This window comes from Bos grunniens, chromosome 3, assembly GCF_055505025.1.
Source record: "Bos grunniens cultivar Pamir isolate PY7600 chromosome 3, Bosgru_T2T1.0, whole genome shotgun sequence".
Lineage (NCBI taxonomy): Eukaryota > Metazoa > Chordata > Mammalia > Artiodactyla > Bovidae > Bos > Bos grunniens.
In genome coordinates this window covers 47757474-47782628 of record NC_141167.1, presented here as the reverse complement: position 1 = coordinate 47782628, position 25155 = coordinate 47757474, and the positions used below count along the sequence as shown (strand labels likewise).

Sequence of the window (25155 nt, the reverse complement as noted above, 5' to 3'; positions counted from 1 at the left end):
TTATATAGGCTCAGTCACTCAGTTGTGTATGAATTTTTTCAACTCTATGGACTGTAGCCCATCAGGTTCCTCTGTCCATGGAATTTTTCAGGGACTATCATTTAACACTTGAAAAATAAGCAATCCTATTAAAAGATAAGTTAAAATGTAAATCTTAAATAAAATTACATACCTGATTTAGGAAATTCCCTAGATGTCCAGTGGTTAGGACTCTGCATTCTCACTGCCAAGGGGCTGGATTCAATCCCTGGTAAGGGAACTAAGACCCTACTAGCAGCATGGAATAGCCAAAAAAAAAAACAACAACAAAAACATGATTTAAATATATGCCATAAATATATATGACATGGTGTTTATTATTTGTTAGATAGTTACTGGAAAATTATATTTATACACCAAAGACAAAGTTGCTCTTTAATTATGCATAAACTACAGCCAGCAATGTCTTTTAGACATGAGAATATATTTTAGGTCATTCAAAACATGTACATGTTTGTGTATATGTATGTGGTATGTGTGTATGTGTGTTTTTTTTTTTTAACACAGACAGACATAGCGAGTTCTCCAAGTAGCCAAATTCTATAGATATGCTTGTAAAATATGAGCTTTACTTCAAAAAGGCATTTTGAGAATATCTGAGATTTACCTATGATTTAATTTTAGTACATATTAAGAAGAAACACATGATTGAATGATTATAGGAGCTGGCATCAGCTCTCTCCGAAGAAGGCATTCTCCATGTAAGTTTTGCTATTTTTCCAGAAGGAAGCCTTGAAAACTGTTGCTTGAGAACTCTGAGCACAGGCTCTTAAGCTTATAACAGTAAAACTAGATGCTATAGATTAGAATGTGAAAATGACTCCTAAATGTTGGCTCAGAATGAAAGATTAAAGACAGTGATGAGGTGCTGTGTATCCCTCAGAGACTGGATTTTGTTTAATGGTTTCCATGGTCAGGGAAGTCTTCAAATAAAAGACCACCTGTGTATATGTTGCATGACTGTTGATTGTCTCATGAGTGTTTGTCTTCTTTGTAAATAACACACAAAATGTTTTTCTTTTCTTTCCTTTTCCCTTTTTGTAGAAATTATTGAGCCTACTACCTCTAGTCCTGTCACAAGTCCAGGTCAGTATCCACATACATTCACAAAGTATGTCTGGGTACTTTCTCCATTAAACAAGACCTCTGCATTGTCATAGAAATAAACTGAGTTGAATATGGGCCGCACGCTTGCAGCGCTGCTCTAATGTCTGTTACTTGTCCTCGTCTATATGTGGTTTGTCCTCCCTTTGGATTTGTGATCTGACCCTGATTTGAGGCTAACATCTTTTACTTTATTCTTTAGGGCTTGTGCAGTAAGTCTGTGTCACATTGCGGAATAGTTACAAGGTGATTAGCTTCTGTGATATCTTTGCAAACAGAGCTGTAGAGAGTTTACAAGGCTTTCCAAGTAAGAAATAGCTATTAAAAAACTATTTACTTTGGTCTGGAATTTCAGTATTATAAAATCATTATTAAACAGAACAATGTTTAGTGCCTCTGAAGGAAACAATAGCTGGGGAAAAGTTATACTTTCACTCTTGGAAGATTTGGTCTCTTGAAACTGTCAAGACCAAGGACTTATTTCAGTTGTTGTCTTTAATTTTCAAATAGTTCCCAATTCAACCACAAATACTCAGTCTGAAAAGACAGACCATTGTTATAAATGTGTTTTTAAGCATTGTTTTCAGCTGAGAGCATTTCTGGGTAACATGAAATCAAGATAAAATCTATTGATATGAGAAACAAACTTTATCTTGTTATATAGGAATTTAGCAGTTCATTTTGAATGCTGGTTGCTGGCTATTTAAAGAAAAAAGTGGAGTTGCTAAAGTTATTTAACTTTGAAAAGTTCATAGGGACTTCTTGTAACTGCTGAGTTAAAGGATTTGTTGATGCTGCTGATCCATAAAGAGGTATAAGTTGGTTAAATAGTTGTTTCTCCTCTCATTCCAGAAATGGCTCTAAATTTTAGTCTAAAACAGGATTTGCTGATCTGAGAAACTGAGTGTTTTAGAAATTAAAAAAAAAAAATTCTTTCTCAAATTGTAATCAATCAAAAAATGCTTTAAATTACTTTAGATGATTATGAATTACCCCCACCCCCCAAATGAAACAATTTCGAGCAAGTCTATGATTATGTATTTAAAGAATCTCATAATATAACACTCTCTGGTCAAATTATAAAATAGATTTTTAATACCTCTCAAACTGAACCTCATTTGAGTAGTCTGCTTTAAATTATTTTATAGTTGATCCATACAAGGTTTAAATTATGTGATTGATAACATTTTTTCATTTTACAGATAGAGTTAATAGCCTCCTCCTAAGTTTGAGGGTCATGATAATATAATTAGAACTCTCAGTCATTTGAATATGATTTTTCTCTTAACATAAAAAACTCACTAAGTCTGATTGCTATCAATACTTACGGCCTTCACAGAGTTACCTAATCTCAGGTTCATATGAGAACTTAGAGTTATTAATCTTGTTAGTAAACTTTTGATCTCTTTTTCTCAATAAGTTTTAAAGAGGATATTAAATTATTTCTGTATTGCTGTATCACCTAGATGACTGAAGTGGAGATTAGATAAGTACTTATTTTCCTTCCTAGGCATTGCCTGAATTATTGAATAAAGTCTTCATACAGTAAAAGGATATATTACCTTTCTTATCTATTCAAATAAAAAAGAGTAGAATGCAAAGTAGTTTAAGAAGTGGTATCTAGTGGCATTCATTTCATAGTATTCACTAACTTTGTGGTTTTAGAGAAAGTTTTATTGAAGATAAGTATAAAAATACTCTTTTTCAGTGGGCCATCTGTATCAAGAAATCATTGAAAGAAAGTACCTTTAAATAGTAGGAAATCTTACAAAAACTTCACATCCTAAAGCAAACAAAAAAATTACTCTTACTTCTATGAAGATTAATATTTCTTCAAGCAATGAGTAGCATAACAGTTAAGAACAAGACTTTGGAACCAACTGCCTAGGTTTGAATCCTAGCTCTGCTACCTTTTAGCTATATAAATGTAATCAGGTTACTTAACCTCCCTCTGCCTCAGATTTTTCATTTGTAAATGGATGGGTTAGGATAATAACATCACCCACCACATAGAGCTATTATGAAAATTGAGTAAATTTTGAGGAAAAATGTTTATATATATATATATATAGCATATATGTGTATAAAATATACATATTATAACATAAATACACATTGATAGATTGTATAGTCTCAAATACTCTGAGACCTTATACTTATTTCCACTGCTTATATAATGCCTGAGGCAACAGTTAAATGGTTAAATGGCCATTGACCCCAAATTGGTCTATTCATTGCTAGGATTCAATGTTCCAAAATCTTTAATACATGAAAAATAGTTTAAAATTGAATTCCTTAGCACTGCAACCTTTGAAGAAGATAACATAAGCTTTTTAAAAGAATATTATGAATATTATTGTAGTAAGAATGTTAAATACACATTGAATTGAATTGAAGGATAGAAAAGTAAGCACAACTTTCAAAGAAACTCATCCTTCATTAATTGTGAATTTGTTAAAGACCTCCAGAGAATAGTTTAATTAGTCAGGGATTTGAACATGTGGTTATAGCAAGATTTAAAGAGTGGTATACATGATAAACAAAACCTTTTAAAAGTATGTGCAGTCTGTTCTGAAAGATACAAAAAAAAAGAGAAGAATTTGACAATATATAACTCTAAGCAAAAGATCATTAAATGTAGATGGGAAAATAATTTACCCTGTGAATATCACCAAACTGTTAAAAGTCCCAGTCATTTAAAACAAAGCTTTAAAAACACATTATCCAAATAAAAATAGTAAGTGAAATCTCACAAAATTATTCCAGGGATAAGAAATAGTAGATTTTTTTCAAACTAGTCCATTTATTGCTTCTACATAAATGGAAAAAGAGAATGTTAAATAAGCCCAGACAGATTTCATATTTTGTAATATTACTGACAGAGTTAAAGGAAAGATAAAGTAGATATAGTTATGAAAATACTAGACACATTGAAAATTATTGGAGAAAGTGTATTTATATCATTTATACCCATAAGTTCTAAAGAAATGAAGGTCTTGAAATCATAATTTATATTTTTATATATTCTTGACAAGTCAGAATCTGTTTCAATTGAAAGGAATGAAAATTGAATTATTAACATCATTATTCAAGAAAAGGCCATGAAATATAGTAAGTAATAAGAACAAAAGAAAACTCTTCTTTGATCACTCTCAGGGTCTCTAAGTTTGAAAGGTAAGGGACGTTTTGTGATGAATGAAATAAGCAGTGAATTTGAAAACTTATACTATTTTTATTGAAATTGTGCTGGATCCTATATTATTCTAAGTAATGTCTATCAAGTTTAAAAATGCCTACCTTTGGGCAAACTCTAAGAGATAGTGAGGGACAGGGAGGTCTGATGTGCTGCAGTCCATGGGTTTGCAAAGAGTCGGACACGACTTAGCAACTGAACAACAAGCATTAGGCCAATAACTACTGTGCCCTATCAAAGCAATTTAACCATTTCTATGCAGTTTTTTTTTTTCCTAAGTTACATTTTATGATCACTTTTGAAGTGTATTTTAATATTGCTATTTGACTTTTTTTTCTTAAAGAATGGAAATGGGATTAAGGCTGAAGTCTGTCTACCTTGAATAAGACAAATAATATACTTAAAATTTTCTATTTGTTTGCTAGTTAAGTCTGTCTGAGAACATTACACAAGTGAGCTCTATTGTAACCTTGAGCCCAACAAATCAAGGCTGAAATTCCTTTCCTAGAATCCAATTCACAAAATCTAGGTTTTAAACTCCTAGGTTTTAACTGCCTATATAACATAGGGAAGATCCCCTGGAGGTCAGCATGGCAACCACTCCAGTAATCTTGCTTGCAGAATCCCATGGACAGGGGAGCCTGGTGGGCTGTAGTCCACAGGGTCATAGAGAGTTGGACATGACTGAAGCGACTTAGTACACAAGCACATAACATCAAAGTGATTATTCCAAAGTGAAAAGTCCAACAAAAACCAACATTTATTTGGCTTCACTTAGACACACACACAAAGTTAATTCTGCCAACATGTTTTAGTCTATAGACAGAATTTGAGGTTTGTTAATGCATTACACGATGTCCCAACTAACATTTATCCTTTGTCCCTAGAAATACTCTTTGGTGCTGCTGCTGCTGCTGCTACGTCGCTTTACTCGTGTCCGACTCTGTGCGACCCCATAGACAGCAGCCCACCAGGCTTCCCGTCCCTGGGATTCTCCAGGCTAGAACACTGGAGTGGGTTGCCATTTCCTTCTCCAATGCATGAAAGTGAAAAGTGAAAGTGAAGTCGCTCAGTTGTGTCCGACTCTAGCGACCCCATGGACTGCTGCCTACCAGGCTCCTCTGTCCATGGGATTTTCTAGGCAAATACTCTTTAGAAGTTATCAATTAAAATTGTTTTGTAAATTAATTTTAAGTCCATGCCATTGTTATTCATAGTAAATGGCTTTATTTATAAATCTTTAGACAAATGAAAGTGTCTTTTAAAAACATGATTTTTCCATATCTAGAAACCAGCAAAGAGCCAATTCTGACCCTTCAGTTCCACTTGATTAAAACTTCACTGTTTAAAATTGGCTATTGTATTTGTCAGCATTTTAAGATCATTTTTAAGTCCACGCAAGTCTAGTTCCATTTCTGAAACAAGATGATTGTTTTACTCAAGATCGCTCAGCAAGTACATGACAAAATGAAAATTAAAATACCGAATATTTGATGATCAACTGTGTGTGTCTCACTTTAAACAACAGAATTTTTTTTTTGAAAAACAGAATGTAGACTTTGTAAATAAAATCAATTAAATTCACCAGAAGATACCGCATTATCTAAAGAAATTCTACTTTAAGTTGAATAATTCCTAATTCATCTACTTTGCAAATAATTTTTCACTTTGTTGACATCCTGGGTGTTATAAAATAAAAATGCTTTTTATTTAGTTTATTCCAGGAAGCCTATTTCCTGTCTTCCTCCAAAGGAAATTATTGATCATTGAACAAATATTTGTTGAGCAACAACTGTATCATACACTGAGTGCTGGGAGCATAAGGTTATTCTCTTAAAGGGGCTTGTAAACATCTATTTCTGCTTTGTTGACTATGCCAAAGCCTTTGACTGTGTGGATCACAATAAACTGTGGAAAATTCTGAAAGAGATGGGAATGCCAGAGCACCTGACCTGCCTCTTGAGAAACCTGTATGCAAGGTCAGGAAGCAACAGTTAGAACTGGACATGGAACAACAGACTGGTTCCAAATAGGAAAAGGAGTACATCAAGGCTGTATATTGTCACCCTGCTTATTTAACTTACATGCAGAGTACATCATGAGAAACGCTGGGCTGGATGAAGCACAAGCTGGAATCAAGATTGCCAGGAGAAATATCAGTAACCTCAGATATGCAGATGACACCACCCTTATGGCAGAAAGTGAAGAGGAACTAAAAAGCCTCTTGATGAAAGTGAAAGTGGAGAGTGAAAAAGTTGGCTTAAAGCTCAACATTCAGAAAACGAAGATCATGGCATCTGGTCCATTCACTTCATGAGAAATAGATGGGTAAACAGTGGAAACTGTATCAGACTTTATTTGTTTGGGCTCCAAAATCACTGCAGATGGTGATTGTAGCCATGAAATTAAAAGACGCTTACTCCTTGGAAGGAAAGTTATGACCAACCTAGATAGCATATTCAAAAGCAGAGACATTATTTTGTCAGCAAAGGTCCATCTAGTCAAGGCTATGGTTTTTTCAGTGGTCATGTATGGATGTGAGAGTTGGACTGTGAAGAAAGCTGAGCGCCAAAGAATTGATGCTTTTGAACTGTGGTGGTGGAGAAGACTCTTGAGAGTCCCTTGGACTGCAAAGAGATCCAACCAGTCCATTCTGAAGGAGATCAGTCCTGGGTGTTCATTGGAAGGACTGATGCTAAAGCTGAAACTCCACATGCTAAAGCTGAAACTCCAATACTTTGGCCACCTCATGTGAAGAGTTGACTCATTGGAAAAGACTCTGAAGATGGGAGGAATTGGAGGCAGGAGGAGAAGGGGATGACAGAGGATGAGATGGCTGGATGGCATCACCGACTCCATGGACAAGAGTTTGAGTAAACTCCGGGAGTTGGTAATGGACAGGGAGGCCTGGCGTGCTGCGATTCATGGGGTCTCAAAGAGTCGGACACTACTGAGCAACTGAACTGAATCTATTAAGGAGACAGGCACAGGTGTAACTAATCATTATCTAAGATAATATATTCCATAATCTCTGTCTATAAAAGCAAGCAGACAATTTTACCTGGAGGAAATCATTATATATATGAACAGGATCTTCATAGATTAGGCATGGCTGGTAAAGAATGGGGGTAGAAAAGTGTAGAAAAGAAAAAGTAGAATAGTGAGGGTAAAATCTCATTTGATTTCTGTATCTTTATAATCTCCTACTGTGCCTGGTACTTAGCAGGTTTTCATGTATGCCAAATTGTTTCAATGAAAACATTGAACCAAAACACTCAACAAAACATTTGAACCAAAAATTACATACAAAAGTTAGGAGATTTTTTTCATCGCTAACTTCATAACACCTTTTCGTTTACATTAGGTCATAAGTAACTTTTACATTTTTTAACTTATCTAAAGAGTAGATAGTAAAATTAAAACTAAAATTTTAATGTCATCTGTAATTTACTACCCAAACTCACTCTCTTGTATCAATCTACAGATATTAAAGATTCCTAAAAATACTTTTTATGGTAGTGTTTCCTATGGTAATTGAGAAATGATATTAAACCAGTTTTAAATTGCATCATCCAGTTATATGATAGAAAATAAAAATGTCCACTTCTCTGGGCTTATCTTCCCTCATGAAATGGATGAAAGAGTGAATGTTTAGAAATCTATATGTATCCCAACTGGTTATAGAGTATCATAAGTATAATAATAGTAATGTGCTTCAGTAAAATACATTCAGGAATAGAGACGGGTGAAAATACTCAAAAATCAAGTAATTATATGATATAAAAGGGTGGGTAATTTATCCATTTATTTACTAAGTAGAAAACTTTAAAAATGTCAATACCTAAAAAATAGCATATATCTGACTACCCATGCATGGATGGATGGATAACAAAATTACACGTGATCCATAGGGCTAAGATAAGAGAGGATACTGGCAGAAATTGGAAATGTAAACCAGCTTGTGAAGTTTCTGCCAATTCCCCCAAACAACAAAATGCTTATAGAGCACCTGAATGTGTCAGATACCTTACTATGTATTAGAGATACAAAATGGATGGTCCCACTGCTTGTCTGTCAAGAATCTCACATTCAAAATAATGAGAAAGACATGGAAGAAGAAATTAACATTACAGTATGTACTGTAACAGATATATGTGCAAAGGACTATAGAAACTCTGCTCCCGCCTGAAGAAGAAAAGGCTTTCTGGTAGTTTTAACATAGAGGTAAAGTTGAAAGCTATTCTAGACAGAGAGCTCAGCTTGGGCAAAGAAACAGAGGCATGCATAAAATAGCATAGTGTCATCGAGAGAGATTCCCGGAAATTTCTAGTGTGCAAATTGAGCAGCAGAGAGTATAATGGGACTTGGGATGTAGACAGGAAGTATGGTCTATTTGACCTAAGACGTGGGGCAGTTAGCTAGACTCTAGTAACTCCGAGGGATGGGGGAAGGATGAATTGGTATGAGCAAAACTAGCATCAGGAAATGTTATTGTATAGCATCAGGGGAGAGATGATGAGAGCCTGGTAGAGGACAACTGTGATAACAAGGAAAGAATGCAATCTAGTCAAAAGTTGCTTAGAAGGAAAATTTATCAAGGTTTGGTTACTGCTTAGACTTGGAGGGCAAGGAGATGGTCAAGCAAAGATACACAGATATCTTATACAGATGGTGGGGACATCAGCCAAGATAGTGAAAATAACCCAAATATCATACCAAATGGTTTGGACTCTATCTTGTTTGGGAAAGGATTCAGTGTTTTAAGTGGGAACGATGTCACTGGGTATTTTGCAAATATAATTCTGTGAAAGTAGGAAAGTAAGAATGGAGGTGCGGACGCATCAAGCAAAGTGCATGAAAGCACAGTCCCCAGTTACAAATTTGGGGCCATCTCTTAGGAAAATTGCTGGGCACAAACACCTCTCTACAAGCAGAGGATGAGTTCCTGCAAGATAACTCTCAAACTTGTGCTATTATTTGAAAATTTATTTTAAGGTTTATAAGTTTTTTTTCCTAATTTGAAACAATCAAGCTTTCATTATTCTCTGATTGTTAGCGTGTAAGGAATTTAAGATAGCTCAGAATAAATTTCAAATTCTAATTAATATGCCTGAATGTAATGAATTCAGATATTAATTATAATTATACATAATTAGTTGATTAATTTCCAGATAAAGCTATAGCAGAAAATCTATGATGCAATTTAGAATATGATGCTCTTCTTTTTAAAGATGAAGAGCCTAGGGTGTTCTCTACTCTCTGCTCTATTTATTCAACCTTTTCTTCCTTGATATATATTCAGTTCTGTCTCAAAATGTCATTTTAGGTTATTGGTCCTTTGACTTACTCTGAGTTCAAATTAAAGCACCGCTAAGCATACAAATCAATACCACAAAGTCAAACACCTCATGTACTAATAACAAGTCTTTAAATCAAATAATGGATACATAGCCAAAGTATTAAGATTACTGATAATAACCACTTCTACTTTATATACATAAAAGAATGTAGACTTATGAATATGAGTTCCTGTTTAGTATTTACAAAGTACATATTAGTACATTGTACTTATAAAAACTTATGGGGTTTTATCATAATCATAAAAGCACTTAATGCTATGCATTATATTTGGAGATACGTGTCTCTCATACTTATGGGTCATAAGAACCTTTACAGAAGGAGACCAGCTTTTGTTTGTTTGTTTAATCTTTTTATCTACAGTATCTGAGTAACTGGAGCAGTAAAATTTATTGCATGAATGTGTACATGAATTGGTGAGTTTATGCAAGAAAGATTATAGCAAGATGGATGCTTAGAAGAATTGAAAGTCATATTTATATTTTAAATCTCAGAAGGAATAAGCATGAATTATTCCCAGTCTAGTGTAGAGCCCAGATTTATATTAGGAGAGTTCCCGTAATATATACTAAAAAATGGAGAAAACCAAACACTGATGGAAAGTAGAATTTCCTCACAATATTCCTGTAAGAATGGAAAAATCTATTCTTCATTTAGTCCTTCCTGTTTACCAGTGGAAAGAAAGAAAACAGAAGCCCGCAAATGCAACACTACTGGCCAAACCCTGGTTACATGAATATGGCAGTGTCTTACAATTAGGAGCCTTGTGATTGTTGGATGAATAAATGAATAATTTCCAAAGCATAATAGTTTCCTGCTGGTGCTTTAACAAAGAATCACAAACATAAGAGCTTAAAACAACACAAATATATTATAGTTCTGGAGGTCAGAACTTTGAAATGAAGCTTCGCAGATGGCAAGGTGGTTAATAACCCATTTGCCAATGCAGGAGACACAGGAGACTCGAGATGAAGGTTCAGTCCCTGGGTTGGTAAGATCTCCTGGAGAAGGAAATGAAAACCCACTCCAGTATTCTTGCCTAGAGAATACCATGGACAGAGGAGCATGGAGGGATACAATCCACGGAGTTGCAAAGAGTCAGATATGACTGAGCAGACACACAGCTAAAATCAAAATATCAGCAGGACTGTAGTCTGGACACTTTATGGGAGAATTGTTTTCTTGCCTTTTCCAGCTTCTAGAGACCATTACTTATGTTCCTCTTCCATCTTCAAAGACAGCAATGGCCATTCACGTTTCTCATATTACATCACTGTAACATTTACTCTTCTGCCTCACTCTTTCACATATAAGAACTCCTGCAATTACGTTGAACCTGCTCAGAAAGTCCAGAATAATCTCCCTATTTTAAAGTCAGTTGATTAGCAACCATAATCCCATCTGCCATCTTAATTCTCCTTTTCCATGTAATGTAATAACTTCATAGGTTCTAGAAATTAGAATGTAGTCATCATTGTTGCTGTTGTTGTTTAGTCCCTAATTGTGTCCAACTCTTTGTGACCTCATGGACTATAACCTGGCCAGGCTCCTCTGTCCATGGGATTTCCCAGACAAGAATACTGGAGTGGGTTGCCATTTCCTTCTCCAAGGGATGTTCCTGACCCAGGGATCGAACTCATGTCTCCTGCATTGGCAGATGGATTCTTTACCATTCTTTACTGCTGAGCCACTAGAGAAGTCCGTAGTCATCAGTGGGAGGTCATTATTCTACCTACCACATCAGGTGATCAAATAACTCTTTTTTTCTGCATGTAATATTTTCCTTCTGAAACTGCCAACCTCCTTGGACTTTTCCAATATTCAGGTAATGAGTTTTTGAAATTTTTTTTGAATATTGAATTTTTGATAATTATTTGAACATTTATTTTTATATTAAAAGTTTATAATAAACTATTTCTTCATAGAAGAGATAAAAGTATCTATTAAGATTATATTTGTCAGACCACATTATTGTCAGCATCATTGCAATTATTTTATAAAACTAATGAACTGATATTGTACATATACATACACACTCATAAAAAGAAGACTGAAAGATTTTAACGTCAGAGATAAATCCCAACTGACTCTCTGGTCAATTAGAGAAAGAATCTATACAGGAAAGAATCGAAAATACTAGTAAATCTTGAAACAATTGGAGTTAATGACTTTTGGTGCAATAAGTGATTAGTCTCTCAATAATACATGTAGGAAACAATTCCTTTGTTCTTGGACGCAAAATTCTATAAACGCCAACAAACAAATGTTTGTCCGTAGGTCTTCCAAAGTATGAATGCATATATTTTAAGATGACTTTAATTCTGAAATACTAAAAGGAAACTGAAAAGGAAAATAAAAAAACTGTTTTAACGGAGATTTTGCATTTAGCAGAATAGGGTAAAATTGTTTGCAAGGTAAACTCTCTAATTTCTGATTTTCTCTATCACCTTTGGACAAACAACACTGACTTTACTGCCTGTTTGACTCCTGTTGTTGTTTGTCACTAAATTGTGCCCAACTCATTTGTGACCCCATGGACTGTAGCCTACCAGGCTCCTCTGACCATGGGATTCTCTAAGGCAAGAACACTGGAGTGGGTAGCGATTCCCTTCTCCAGGGGATCTTCATGACCCAGGGTTCGAACTCACATCCCCTACATTGACAGGAGGGTTCTTTACTACTGAGCCACCAGGGAAGCCCTTAGCTCCTGTAGAACACCTGTATCCTCAACTGGGCCTCCTAGCCCAGAGCATCTCACCCTACTAAGAATCCAGGACAATGCCTGTGGCCTGCAATGAACAAATGTAGTATGTCTGTTAAACCAGTGCATGCTGGTATGACAGTCTTAATGACAATCTTAATATGCACCTTCCTATTTGTGTTTTAAAAGGAGCTGCCTATTTAATCCTAAATAATTTATGTGTAATGGTGCAAATTTCAAAATTAGCTATGCACATTGAACAAATATGATTAGGCAAAAGAGTGTTTCTATTGGCACTTAAGTCAGTAATCTAGGGATCCAGATGCCAGGCCTCTGCCTAATCACCAAATCAGCTATAGTATTTGATTTTGGATCTTTTCTCTATTATTTACCTTAATTAACCTAAAAAAAGACTTTGCAAATAGACAACACTGTCTTGTGCTTGTTTGAAGATGGTGATAAACATAACTCATATTTCAAAGTTAATTACAACTTTAAAATGTATTTTCAACAAGCATCTACTTCTCAGAATAATCTTGTGATATAGGGATTGTTTGTATTAACATTTTACAGGTAAGGAGTTTGAAATTTAGGGAAGTTAAATAATTTACCCAAAGACACAAAAATTCAGTAAATATTTTTGTAAGGCATTTTCCTACATAATATTCAGATTTTTACTTATATCTCCATCCCATTGTCACAACCATCTAACAACCCCGATTATCTGCTGATTGGCTCCTTGATAAAAATCACAAATCTGAGCCATTATAGATTGTGAAGCCCCTGTTTGGGCCTTTTTTTTAAGTAATACATCAATTAGTTTTCTTCATGAAATATTCTGTCTTTTGCTCATCTAAGCAAACAGACAAACAAAATAAATGCCATTCTTTAATATTACATCTTATGTCTTACAGATTTGGAAGAGAGATAATGTTAGTGTTTTTCAAAATACTATTAACTGGTTCATGGATGTAATAGGACTCTCTACCTCTGATCATGTAATTGGGCAATCAAAATCTTTCCAATTCTGAAATTTCATTGCATTTACTTATTGCTTTTAATTTTATCAGAGTGTTGTTGTTGCATTGTTCAGTTGCCCAGTAGTGTCTAACTTTTTGCAACCCCATGGACTGAAGCATGCCAGGCCTCTTTGTCCTTCCCATCTCCCGAAGTTTGCCCAAGTTCATGTTCATTGCATCAGTGATGTCATCCATCCATCTCATCCTCTGATGCCCTCTTCTCCTTCTTCCCTCAATCTTTCCCAGAATCAGGAACTTTTCCAATGAGTCAGCTGTTCTCATCAGATGACCAAAATACAAGAGTTTCAGCTTCAGCATCAGTCCTTCCAACAAGTATTCAGGGTTGATTTCCCTTAAGATTGACTGGTTTGATCTCCTTCCTGTGCAAGGGACTCTCAGGAGCCTTCTCCAGCACCACAGTTCAAAGGCATCAATTCTTCAGCACTCTGCCTTCTTTATGGTCCAGATCTCAGAGTTTTACCAGAGTAGCACCAATCAGTTCAGCAGGACATTACAATTGTTAGGCAACCATACATGTGAACATAAGAGCCTGTGCTTTTACTAATGGCATGACTTTAAAAAAGCATCTGTGTGTGTGTGTGTGTGTGTGTGTGTGTGTGTGAAAGAGAGGGAGAGAGAAGAGGTAGAGAGAGGAAGGGAGACAGGAGCATCTTACATAGCCACTTTACAATTCATAACAGTCTCGACTAATTCTTATTCAACTAGATCCAAATCTTGAATAAGAATATTTTATTAGAAATTATTTCTGCTGGCAAGTAGAAAGAAATCAGGGTACATCTTAGCCATCCTCATATTTCATTTATTGCCCTTTTTATGTCCTGTTTCTGGTTTTACTTCTTCTGCCACTCTCCTCAACTTGAATCACCAGAGATCTTTGGTTTGCTGATTTTTATCATATTTCAAAATGAGACTATACCCTATCCAGATAGGTATATGTCTTACTCCTGGTCATCTAGATAGGATAATCTTTCCTGGACAATTTTCCAAGGTAATGTCTCTCTTGAAATTCCTTATTTAAGACTCAGGTAGTTATCCATTCATTAATTCATTCACTGATTCAGAGCCTTTTATCAAGTATCTGTCACAAGCTGCACAATGTGATGGGTTTCCCCTGTGGCTCAGCTGGTAAAGAATCCTCCTGCAACATGGGAGACTTGGGTTTGATACCTGGGTTGGGAAGATCTCCTGGAGAAGGGAAATGCCATCCACTCCAGTATTCTGGCCTAGAGAATTCCATGGACTACAGTTCATGGAGTCACAAAGAGTTGGACACAACTGAGCAACTTTCACACAGTGTGATAAATTAAAAACAATAATCTTAGGCAATAATACTAAAATATAATAGTGAAGACAGGAATGTCAACTATCCTTTATATCATGTTATGTGTTAATAATTCTGTGTATGGGGTTTATTTATTTATGAAGATATATGCATGCATGAGGAGGAAAAAACTTGTATAAACATCTTACACATTTTTTTTTTGGTTTTGTGGCTTTTAAAGGCTTGAAGAGCATTACTCTATTTATCTTCTGCATTTGACAGAGCAGAGATAATTATGAATAGGTATTTTGTACTATAATGTATTTAAAGGTGCCCTGAAATATACACAAATCTCATTCTTCATGCTTAAGAATGTGTGTTTTATAGAGCCAGAAGAATGCAGTCACTAGGTGGCATCTCTGTGCTATAGTCGCTACTGAAGACTCACAGGTGTCCTTTCCATGTACTACTGATTTTCGTTGACATTTTTTATCATCTTCTTGCCTCCTATAGTAATATTTACCAGAGTGTGATTTGTGCTTAAACAAAGGTCACTTCTATAGACTTAATAGCAACATACGAAATTGTTGCCCATACCCACTGCCAATTGAAAAATGAAAAATATAGCTTGATTACTGAAGCACACTATATCACACTATATTTGCATTTAATATTTCATTTGTTTGAGACTAAGAAATAGGCAAAATGACACAGTGATTAGGACATTGTTAGTTATCAAAAAACAAAAAACACCTGAAATCAAGTTCTTTGCTAGTTTAGGATTTTAAGTGTATCTCAACTCATTCAGGAGAAGGCAATGGCAACCCACTCCAGTACTCTTGCCTGGAAAATCCCATAGACAGAGGAGCCTGGTAGGCTACAGTCCATGGGGTCTCGAAGAGTCAGACATGACTGAGCGACTTCACTTTCACTTTTCACTTTCACGCATTGGAGAAGGAAATGGCAACCCACTCCAGTGTTCTTGTCTGGAGAATCCCAGGGACAGGGGAGCCTGGTGGGCTGCCATCTATGGGGTCGCACAGAGTCAGACAGGACTAAACTGACTTAGCAGCAGCAGCAACTCATTCAAAATATTGATTAATAAGTTGTGGCTCTTGTCCTCAAGGAACTTCCATTCTCCTGGGAATATAGACTGTAAAATGGAGTGATTAGCCAGATGATTTTAAAGTTTGCTACTAACTCTTAAATTCAATGACTTTCCTGTAAAAAGTGTATAAAAGGTTTATAGATCTAAATCAGCTGTGAAATTGCCTTAGTGTTCTTTATGAGCCTAGTTAAATTGACTATTTCCCAGTCATGTGCATGCATAGCACTTTTGTGAATATAGTTTATTCTGAAATATCTGCACTGAATCCAGGAATTTAGAATGAGGAATATTCAGCTCAGACCTAAGTCTTGGCCCAAGTCAGAAGCCCTGAAACTAAGCTCAAGTGAAAGAAAGCAGTTCTACAAATTCCCATACAATCAGGCTACTAATTAAAATTCCCAAGACTGGCAAGTCCATCTAACTTGTCCGTCACTCTGGCAAAGTGCATAAACCATGGGTCTTGTGCATGCAAATGTAAAAATTTCCACTGGGCTCATTTAACCAGAGAGAAATGACCCTTTCAAAGCCTGCTAGATTGGGATGGCGTGACAGAAAGCTCCTTGGAGTAGATAAAAGTAGGATACCTTTTACCTTCTTAAGGTAGATTTCACATCACTTTCCCATTTTCTCCCTTTGCACTTTCCTATTGCCTTTCCCTGTCTCAGCCATACCTGTAACACCAGATAGGAGCTGTGGGTTAGTGAACTTTACATATTTTTCATCCAGATATTTTTCATAGTAAGTAGTAAACATAAACCAAAATTAAGTGCTACTTCAAGAATTTAGAATTATGTCTGCCTTCCAAGAGTAAAGAGCAAAGGCTTAAACATTACATACAACAAAGAAGGGCTATAGGCCTTTGACTGTCTTATAAACAGTTTGTAGATCCTAACCTGTCTAATTAAAGAATGTAGGGTGGGGATTAGTAGGCTGCCAAGGGAATTATTGAAACAAAACCATTTATTGTCCATCTAAGTCCTGTACAGGAGAGTTCGTTTTTGTTTTTGGCGGACAAATGCATCTGGCTTTACCTCATAGAGAACAATGGACTCCTGGGGCTGAATCTGATTCTAGGCTTGATGAGGAACATTATGATAACCAGGAAGAAGGCTAGCATGACTTAGTGGGGAAAGCAGCAAGGTGAAAATCCAAACCACAGTCATTATCATTTATTAAGCATTTACACTGTGGTGGACACTGTATTAAATAATTTTAAATATATTATCTCAGATAACCTTCATGACAACCCTAAGAGTGTATGTTTTCATCCCAAGTTACAGAAGAAACTGAAGTTGGAAGAGTTAATAAGTGAGCAAGCCATTTGTTGTCAGGCTTTATCTGACTCAAAATCCTGTGATCTTAAAAATACACCAGTTTCTCAGCTGAGATTCTCACCCATGCTGTTGCTGCTGCTGCTGCTAAGTCGCTTCAGTCGTGTCCGACTCTGTGCGACCCCATATATGGCAGCCCACCAGGCTCCCCCGCCCCTGGGATTCTCCAGGCAAGAACACGGGAGTGGGTTGCCATTTCCTTCTCCAATGCATGAAAGTGAAAAGTGAAAGTGAAGTCACTCAGTCCTGTCCAACTCTTAGTGACCCCATGGACTGCAGCCCACCAGGCTCCTCCATCCATGAGATTTTCCAGGCAAGAGTACTGGAGCGGGGTGCCATTGCCTTCTCCCACCCATGCTGTTAAGGGCTCACAAATTCTATGAGAATTCTGAAATTTTATCTTTCTTTTTTTTTTTAATGATTATCCTTTCCTTTTCCTAATGATAATCATCAAAAAAAAAAAAAAAATACATTCTGTTTACAGTGAATAATGAACAAGCTTTAAGAATTCCAGATCTATGCACATAGTCTCATGTCCACAAGATCATATTACTGCTTTAAAAGGAATTCATACATATCTCAGGAAACACTGTATCAAAATAAGCTAAGACCTCAGTTTGAATTTGACTTTGTGATTTACTACCTGTGTGATCATACTTTCTCTGAGCCTCAGTTTCTTCTATAAAATTAAGGTTAAAATATATCCCTATTAGGGCTTTGAGATATTTTTATAAAAAATGTATAAACTCTAATATTCTTAATAAAAGTAAATATCAGTGGTAATGTTGGTTTGCTTTCAGGAGAAAGATCTGATCAAACATAGTTTTTAATATACATTTAGATGGCATATATTCTTCAGCTTCTTCTAAATTTATGCAGCAAGCTTCCTTCACCCAATTCTAACAGAGAACATAGAAAAAATAGGTCTCTGGTCTTAAAAACTAAGAACCAGACTCTAAGTAATGGCTGATTGACCAAAATAAAAAGCACTCTGGGTACTTCTCCTTATAAGCTCACTTTTTGAGAGGTAGAGATGGGAACAGATTTCTGTATCAGTCAGACAGAAAATAGGTATGAAAATATAGTTAACAAACTAGTAAACTAAACATGCTCAGTTTACACACACACACACACACAAATCCCAGACTTTAATATTTTAAGTTATTATATGAACTCTACTTATAATACAACTAATAAATATTACATTAATTTTTCCTGACAGGAAATTAATGCCATATTTATTAGTTTGATATTTCTTATCCATGTTATATATACAACAAAACTGTTAGTTTTTTTTATAACCATATTTCCTTTTGTGTTTTATCCCTGTAACATATTTTATGTACACAATTTAAAAATTTCTGTTAGTATTTGTTTCTAAGTATTACTTGGCTTAATAGTTTTTCTCTGAGCAAACAAAATACAAATTTCGTGTCACTGATGTTCAGTCCTTGTATATACTGCATTCAGCTGAATACCATTCAAAACAATGCAAAAATAGACACTACAAAGTAGAGATTATTTTTCCTTAAATACAGTCCAGTTATTACAAATAATATGTTTTTATTTTTACTTTTTTTAATAAAAGAAAGACAGTGAATGAAAGTCACACCATTGTATCCAACTCCTTGGGACCTCATGGACTAAACAGTTCATGTAATTCTCCATTCCAGAATACTGGAGTGGATAGCCTTTCCCTTCTCCAGGGCATCTTTTCAACCCAGGGATCAAACCCAGGTCTCCCACATTGTGGGTGGATTCTTTACCAGTTGAGCCACAAGGGAAGCTGTCGGGGTCCAGCCTCAGCAGGATCCAGGGATACCCTCAGGATGAACGGCGTCAGCGAGAGAGATGACACAGGGAGACCAAGCTTAGGTGAAGCAGGGTCTGTAGCTTTATTCTCAAAAGGAGCTTTTATACCCTGAGTTACACATTTCCAGAAGTGAAAGATGCAGAGTCATGCAGAGTCAGCTCAACGTTACATCAGCTTAAACCTTTATTGAAACCAGGATGTTTTCTGCATATCTTTCCATTTACAAGGGTCTTGTCTTATGCACATTATCTTCTGGCCCAGAGGCCTGTTGACATTTTATGACCCTTTTCTGATAAAGGCTGGTCAACCAGAAAACTTGTTTTTCCCTTAAGCTGTTTTTTCTTTATTTTTCCAATCTGTGTCACCCTCAGAAAGTACTAAATAAAGTTACATTCTTATGGACCAAAGGAGTAGTGGGTTATAACAGAGAAAGAACTTACTGACTCAAAGGTCTTATGTTGCTAATGCTAAGGCTATTACTTGTTTTTCCTACATTCCAACTATATTAACTAATGCACTCCTAGGCACAATGAGTAAGGGATATAGAGACTTGGCAGCAAGCATTGGCTCAACAACGAAACCCTTCACCAGTACTATCTAATAATTTTTCACCCCTCAAAGGCTCTATTCCCATTAGGACTTTTAAAATGCTTAGGCTTCCCGTGCTTTTCACGGTTGGGAAGTTGTGAACAATCATGTGTGTTAGTTGCAAGAGTATGGATAAACCTGCCAAGCAAGCTAGAATGCCAAGAGAAGTTTGAATTGAAATACTCCTTTCATGCCCAGGAGACTTATTAACTAGAGCCCTAAGTTGATCTTCTTCAGAGAAAGGTGGTTGGGGATAGCCTCCTGTTTTTTTTTTTTTTTTTTTTTTTAATTTTTAATATCAAAATGAATCCACCACAGGTATACATGTGTTCCCCATCCTGAACCCTCCTCCCTCCTCCCTCCCCATACCATCCCTCTGGGTCGTCCCAGTGCACCAGCCCCAAGCATCCAGTATCATGCATTGAACCTGGACTGGCATCTCGTTTCATACATGATATTTTACATGTTTCAATGCCATTCTCCCAAATCTTCCCACCCTCTCCCTCTCCCACAGAGTCCATAAGACTGTTCTATAGTCTATAGTCTATAGTCTAGCCTCCTGTTAATGTCAGAAGAGTTGGTGAAAAGCATAATATAGTAAACAGTAGACAGACAGATTTTGGTTTCGGGGTAGATGCTCGAGCAGGTCCAGGGAGTCCCTCGAGTCCTGATCCGCCTTGCCTGTCAGGTCTCTTCTGCATGACCTTGTCATGGGTGGGATCTCCCTTGCTGGCTCCCGACAGGAAGCCCAAGAATACTAGAGTGGGTAGCCTATCCCTTCTCCAGCAGATCTTCCTGACCCAGGAATCAAACCAGGTCTTCTGCATTTCAGGCGGATTTTTTAGTAAAGCATCATGTTAAATACTTTTATATTGCTTTACTTAAAAAATATGAGGGGGGCAGTAAGAACTATTTTTACATTTAATACTCCTAACAGAACACATTTCACATCAGAAAATATTTATTTTCATATAATTTACCGTTATTTTTAAGATGTAATATTTGATTCTACAAAATGGAAGAAATATTTCTATTTTGAGAGAAAATCTGGTTTTAGTTTGAGAATAAACAACAATAATGGCACTTCAGTTAAGAAAACTATCATGTCTACAACATGTAATTATACTGTGTATACTAAAATATGAAACTCTAAAATGGATGTAGTCTTTAAGATTTCTTTTTTCTAATGTGCTCATATAGAACTTGTTCAACTTAAGTTTGCATTGAAAAAGAAGAAAGATATGCCTTATTATGTGTTTATTTGCACTACAAGTCTGTTCATATCAGTTATATTTAATATTGGCTCTGTGTGTTTTTCACTAATCATCTTGGTGAAAACACGTGCTGATATTTTGTGACCATGAAAACACTAGCAAAAGGATATCTCTCTCTTTGATTCAGCTTATCTCAACACAACCAGAGAAGCATTCCCTATCAGATGATTTATTTTACAACATCCTGACAGGGATCTACATAGAATCAGTAAGTAAAAATAATGCTTCAACTCTGTGGAACTTCTGTGGAAGTCTCAGGGCTCTTGAAAACTAAATTCTTTCCTCTTTGTTTAGTTGAGCCTCTGATGAACAATTAAATGCAATACATGTGATGTGTAACAGTGAAACAAAGGCTTTTGAAGATAGAAGGAAATTTGTGTACTTGGACACAAATACTAGTCTTCCAGCATATTTTGAGACAAAATGTTTCTATTGGCCAAATAGATTTGGAGACTCTTGAGTACTACTAGGTCATTGTTTTGAAGATTTGGGTTATACATTAAACACACTAAAGATGCTGGGGGGCAGAGTGGGGAGGGGAAAAACCTGCAATAAACAAACCTGATAAATTTTTTAATTCAGGATTTCCTAACCTCACTTAAGCATAGAATGTTACTCTTCCTTTTGTATTAACCAGTCACCTAGCTTTGCATAGTTCATTAGGCTGAATGTGCTACAGATTGCAGTTAAGGTGTCTGAAAAGCAATCAAAATGCCTTGTCTTCATTTTACTGCTGCTAAGTCACTTCAGTCGTGTCCGACTCTGTGCGACCCCATAGACGGCAGCCCACCAGGCTCCCCCGTCCCTGGGATTCTCCAGGCAAGAACACTGGAGTGGGTTGCCATTTCCTTCTCCAATGCATGAAAGTGAAAAGTGAAAGTGAAGTCGCTCAGTCGTGTCTGACTCTAGCGACCCCATGGACTGCAGCCCACCAGGCTCCTTGGGATTTTCCAGGCAAGGGTACTGGAGTGGGGTGCCATTGCCTTTTGCCTCTTCCCAAGTCACACTCCAAAAGTTCTTTGTAGCATGGATAGGCAAAGTCATCAAACTAATCCCAGAAGTCAGCCCTAGATTTGGAGAGCATTGTAACATTGTTTCAGGCCAAGAGAGTTTTACTGACTAAAACTGTGCCTAAGGAGACAAGTCAAGGCTTGAGAGAATTATGTGTACACACAACCTTACAAACTTCAGGTCCAAGTGTATCTTTCTTTTCCAAAAGATTTGGCTTCTGACTGAATAACCATAGGTCATATCTAATTATATTTTCAAATTTACAAACAAAAAAACCCTGAAGTTTAAATAGAATCACTTTTACTTTTTTGTTGATTATTTCAATGTATTTTGCCCTCTGAAAGTGGGAAAAACAAGTTGATAGAACTGATAGATGCTGATTTATATTTAACTTTAACATATAAATAAGTAATTAATATGTTTTATTCTAACAAAGGGTTTTGTGTGATTTACAATAACTGTTATTAAATCTATAGAGGGCAGATATGTAAATTGTCCCTATATATTTTTTCTTCCTTCTCTTCTCTACTTATGTTTCATGATGCTTTTTACTATTTATAATTTTGTGAATGTTGTCTTTTCAATCTCATGTTGTATAGTCTGGCGTTCTTTGATATATTTCTGAGAAGTAGACATATTAACACAGAAGCATTGTTTTTTCAGTTGTAAAGGGCCCATAGAGATCACCTAATTTTCATTTTATAGATAGATAAGGTAAGATTTCTCAAGACTGAATGATTTGTCTGGTGTCATGCAGATATTAGAAACAGAGTTGAGTGATAAAACCTAGGTTTAGTATTTCTCATTTCAGGGCAAATCTATTTGACAACCCTGAAAACTGGCAGTTGAGATTTGCAGCAATATTCCAGACAGTGGTATCATTTAGACCTCAAAGTACATTATCTTGTTGAAAATATTTACTTCATCATAAGGTTAAAGTTTATTTTATTCATTGAATTATCAGGGATAAATTATGAATTTGAGATTAACATACATGGATAGGGGAACCTGGCAGGCTACAGTCCATGGGGTCGCAAAGAGTGAGACATGACTTAGTGACTATCACTTTCACTTTCATTCCTATATATGAATATATGAAATAGATAATCAACAAGGACCTCTTGTATAGCACAGGGAACTCTATTCAATATTTTGTAATAACTAATATGGGAAAAGAATCTTAAAAAGAATGAATATATGTATATGTATAACTGAACCACTTTGCTGTCTACCTGAAACTAACACAACATTATAAACCAACTATACTTGAATAACAATTAAAAAAACACTAATATGTCATTGACAACAATATATATAATACAGCTGTAGCCATATTAATCTATGATATGGTGAGTTAAAAGTTAATCACAGATCATTTTTCTGAAATTTATTTATATGTACAGAAGAAATTGTGCAATTTCTTTTTTGTACAATTTGTACATGATTCTTTTTGTGCAATTGACTGTTTTGGCATTATATTTGATTTTTTTGGTTCATGAACATTTCTCTGTTATTTGTTACAATCTGTTAACAAGTAAGCACTTTATATTTGTAAAATTGAAGTTTAAGTCAATAAACAGAATCACATTATTTGGTAGTTTAGTAAAATTTAGTGTTGAGAAGAAGTTTTGGTTAAATAATCAGAGGCCCATATGTTGATCTAGCATTCATTATGGCTTAAGTATTTTGGTTCAGGTGTTTCAGTGGAAAGAATTGTAAACTTTGTTTTGTGGTTGAGCTTTTTCTCTATCACTGCACTAGATAGAGATGACTACTAGGTCTCTTTCTGCCTGGATATTCTTACTGATTGGTAGTAACCATCTGGAGCGAATGTTGGGAAGGATGCCATGGTTCTGTCAGGCTCAAGGAGAAATAATGCTGGATAAGGGAACCAATGTTTCTGTCCCCACTGGAATATAAGCATGCGTCATGAAGGCAGGAACATTATCTTGTTTGTTTTCTCTTGCATTCTGAGTGCCTATGATAGTGCCATAAGTGTGTGTGAATATATACATTATATTACATTATATACGCATTATATTACATGTGTATAATACTGTGTGAAGTGAGAAAGGAGAATAGCAACACACATGATAAGTCTTTGCCTTCTCTGTACTAAGTGATTATATACTTCCAAGGTCTATAAGTCAGAACCCCTTTGTATGTGTTGAAATCTGATGATCCAGTTTACTTTTTAAAAATAATTTTATGAGTACAAAAAAACAAGACAAACTGACGTAAACATATGGAAAGGTATCACAAACCCAATAAATTCCGACAAAAGCCTTGATTTTTAGAAGACTATTCTGTTAAGGAAAGTTTATTTGGCTACATAGAATAAACTCTTGCTGAAAACTAACATTAATTTTAAAAAAGAGAAAGAGAGAGAGAAAACAAAAAAGCCTAAATCCTGAAGTGTCTTCAAATCCTACTGCCTCAGAAGTCAGTAGTCTGGAGGGTTTCTCAGTGATAGCGAATGGATTCGCCTTTGAAGTAACTTTGGCTAGGACTGGCTGCATCCAAAATTTTAAAATAATGGAAGTCAAGAGACCCGGCAGGCAGCTGGATAGTGGGCACCCCCCATGACTATCTCCACTGAATATACTCCCTATGGTGGAGTAATCACCTCGAGGTCTCCCATGATTAAGGCAAATAATCTTATGAGTGGTCATGAGTATGCACATTGATTGGGTTTGGCAGATTGCATAATCGACTGAAAATTACCTTTTGGAAATGACTGGCTATACCCAGTGGGCAGAAGAAACGGAAGCAAGGGGATCTGGCAGACAGCAGGTACCCATAGCAGCTGTATGAGTTACATTCCCATAATATACTGATGAAGAGAGCCAAACCTGGACCTTTCATAGCTGTGCTTTTCATTTTTGATATTTGGAGGGACTGCAGGAGGCTGCTGCACACTCGAGCAGTTTACCTTCAGGATAGCAGCACAGCAGAGTGTCAATATCCTACTTATATTGGTACACCTCTTGACGCGTGATGTATGCATCCCTTTTCTTTATACCCAGCAGAAAAGCACAACACCTGCTCCACTGATAATTGGATACCAGCCTTGTCTGATGAAAGGATATTAATTTTCACTTCATAGATTAAAAGACCTTGGGAAGTCAACTAGTCCATCATGGTATCTTACTACAGGATACTTCCTAACCCGAAAGGAAGCGTTTGAGAGAGACAAAGCCATGTTTTACATTGTTGTGATTTTGAGTGCAATCAACTTCTTCATGACACATGCAGAGAACTGCTAAACCATTCCCAGGAAATGGGATACTAGATGACCATTACCTCTCAGCTGTGAGACAGTCCCTGTCGTTCT

General features: G+C 36.0%; 1 protein-coding gene across 6 annotated transcripts in view; it reads left to right on the top strand.

The window, feature by feature from the left end:
• Positions 1–25155, top strand: part of NEGR1 (neuronal growth regulator 1) — a 1037762-nt gene that overhangs the window by 889214 nt on the left and 123393 nt on the right. The window contains exon 7 of one of the 6 annotated variants that reach the window (XM_086390568.1): positions 1084–1214. The exons of the other annotated variants lie outside the window; for them this stretch is intronic. Within the exon in view, the coding sequence (XP_086246694.1) occupies positions 1084–1199 (116 nt within the window). The 3' untranslated portion in view covers positions 1200–1214. Of the gene's footprint in view, positions 1–1083; positions 1215–25155 lie in introns of those variants that run through there. 6 annotated transcript variants of the gene reach the window in all.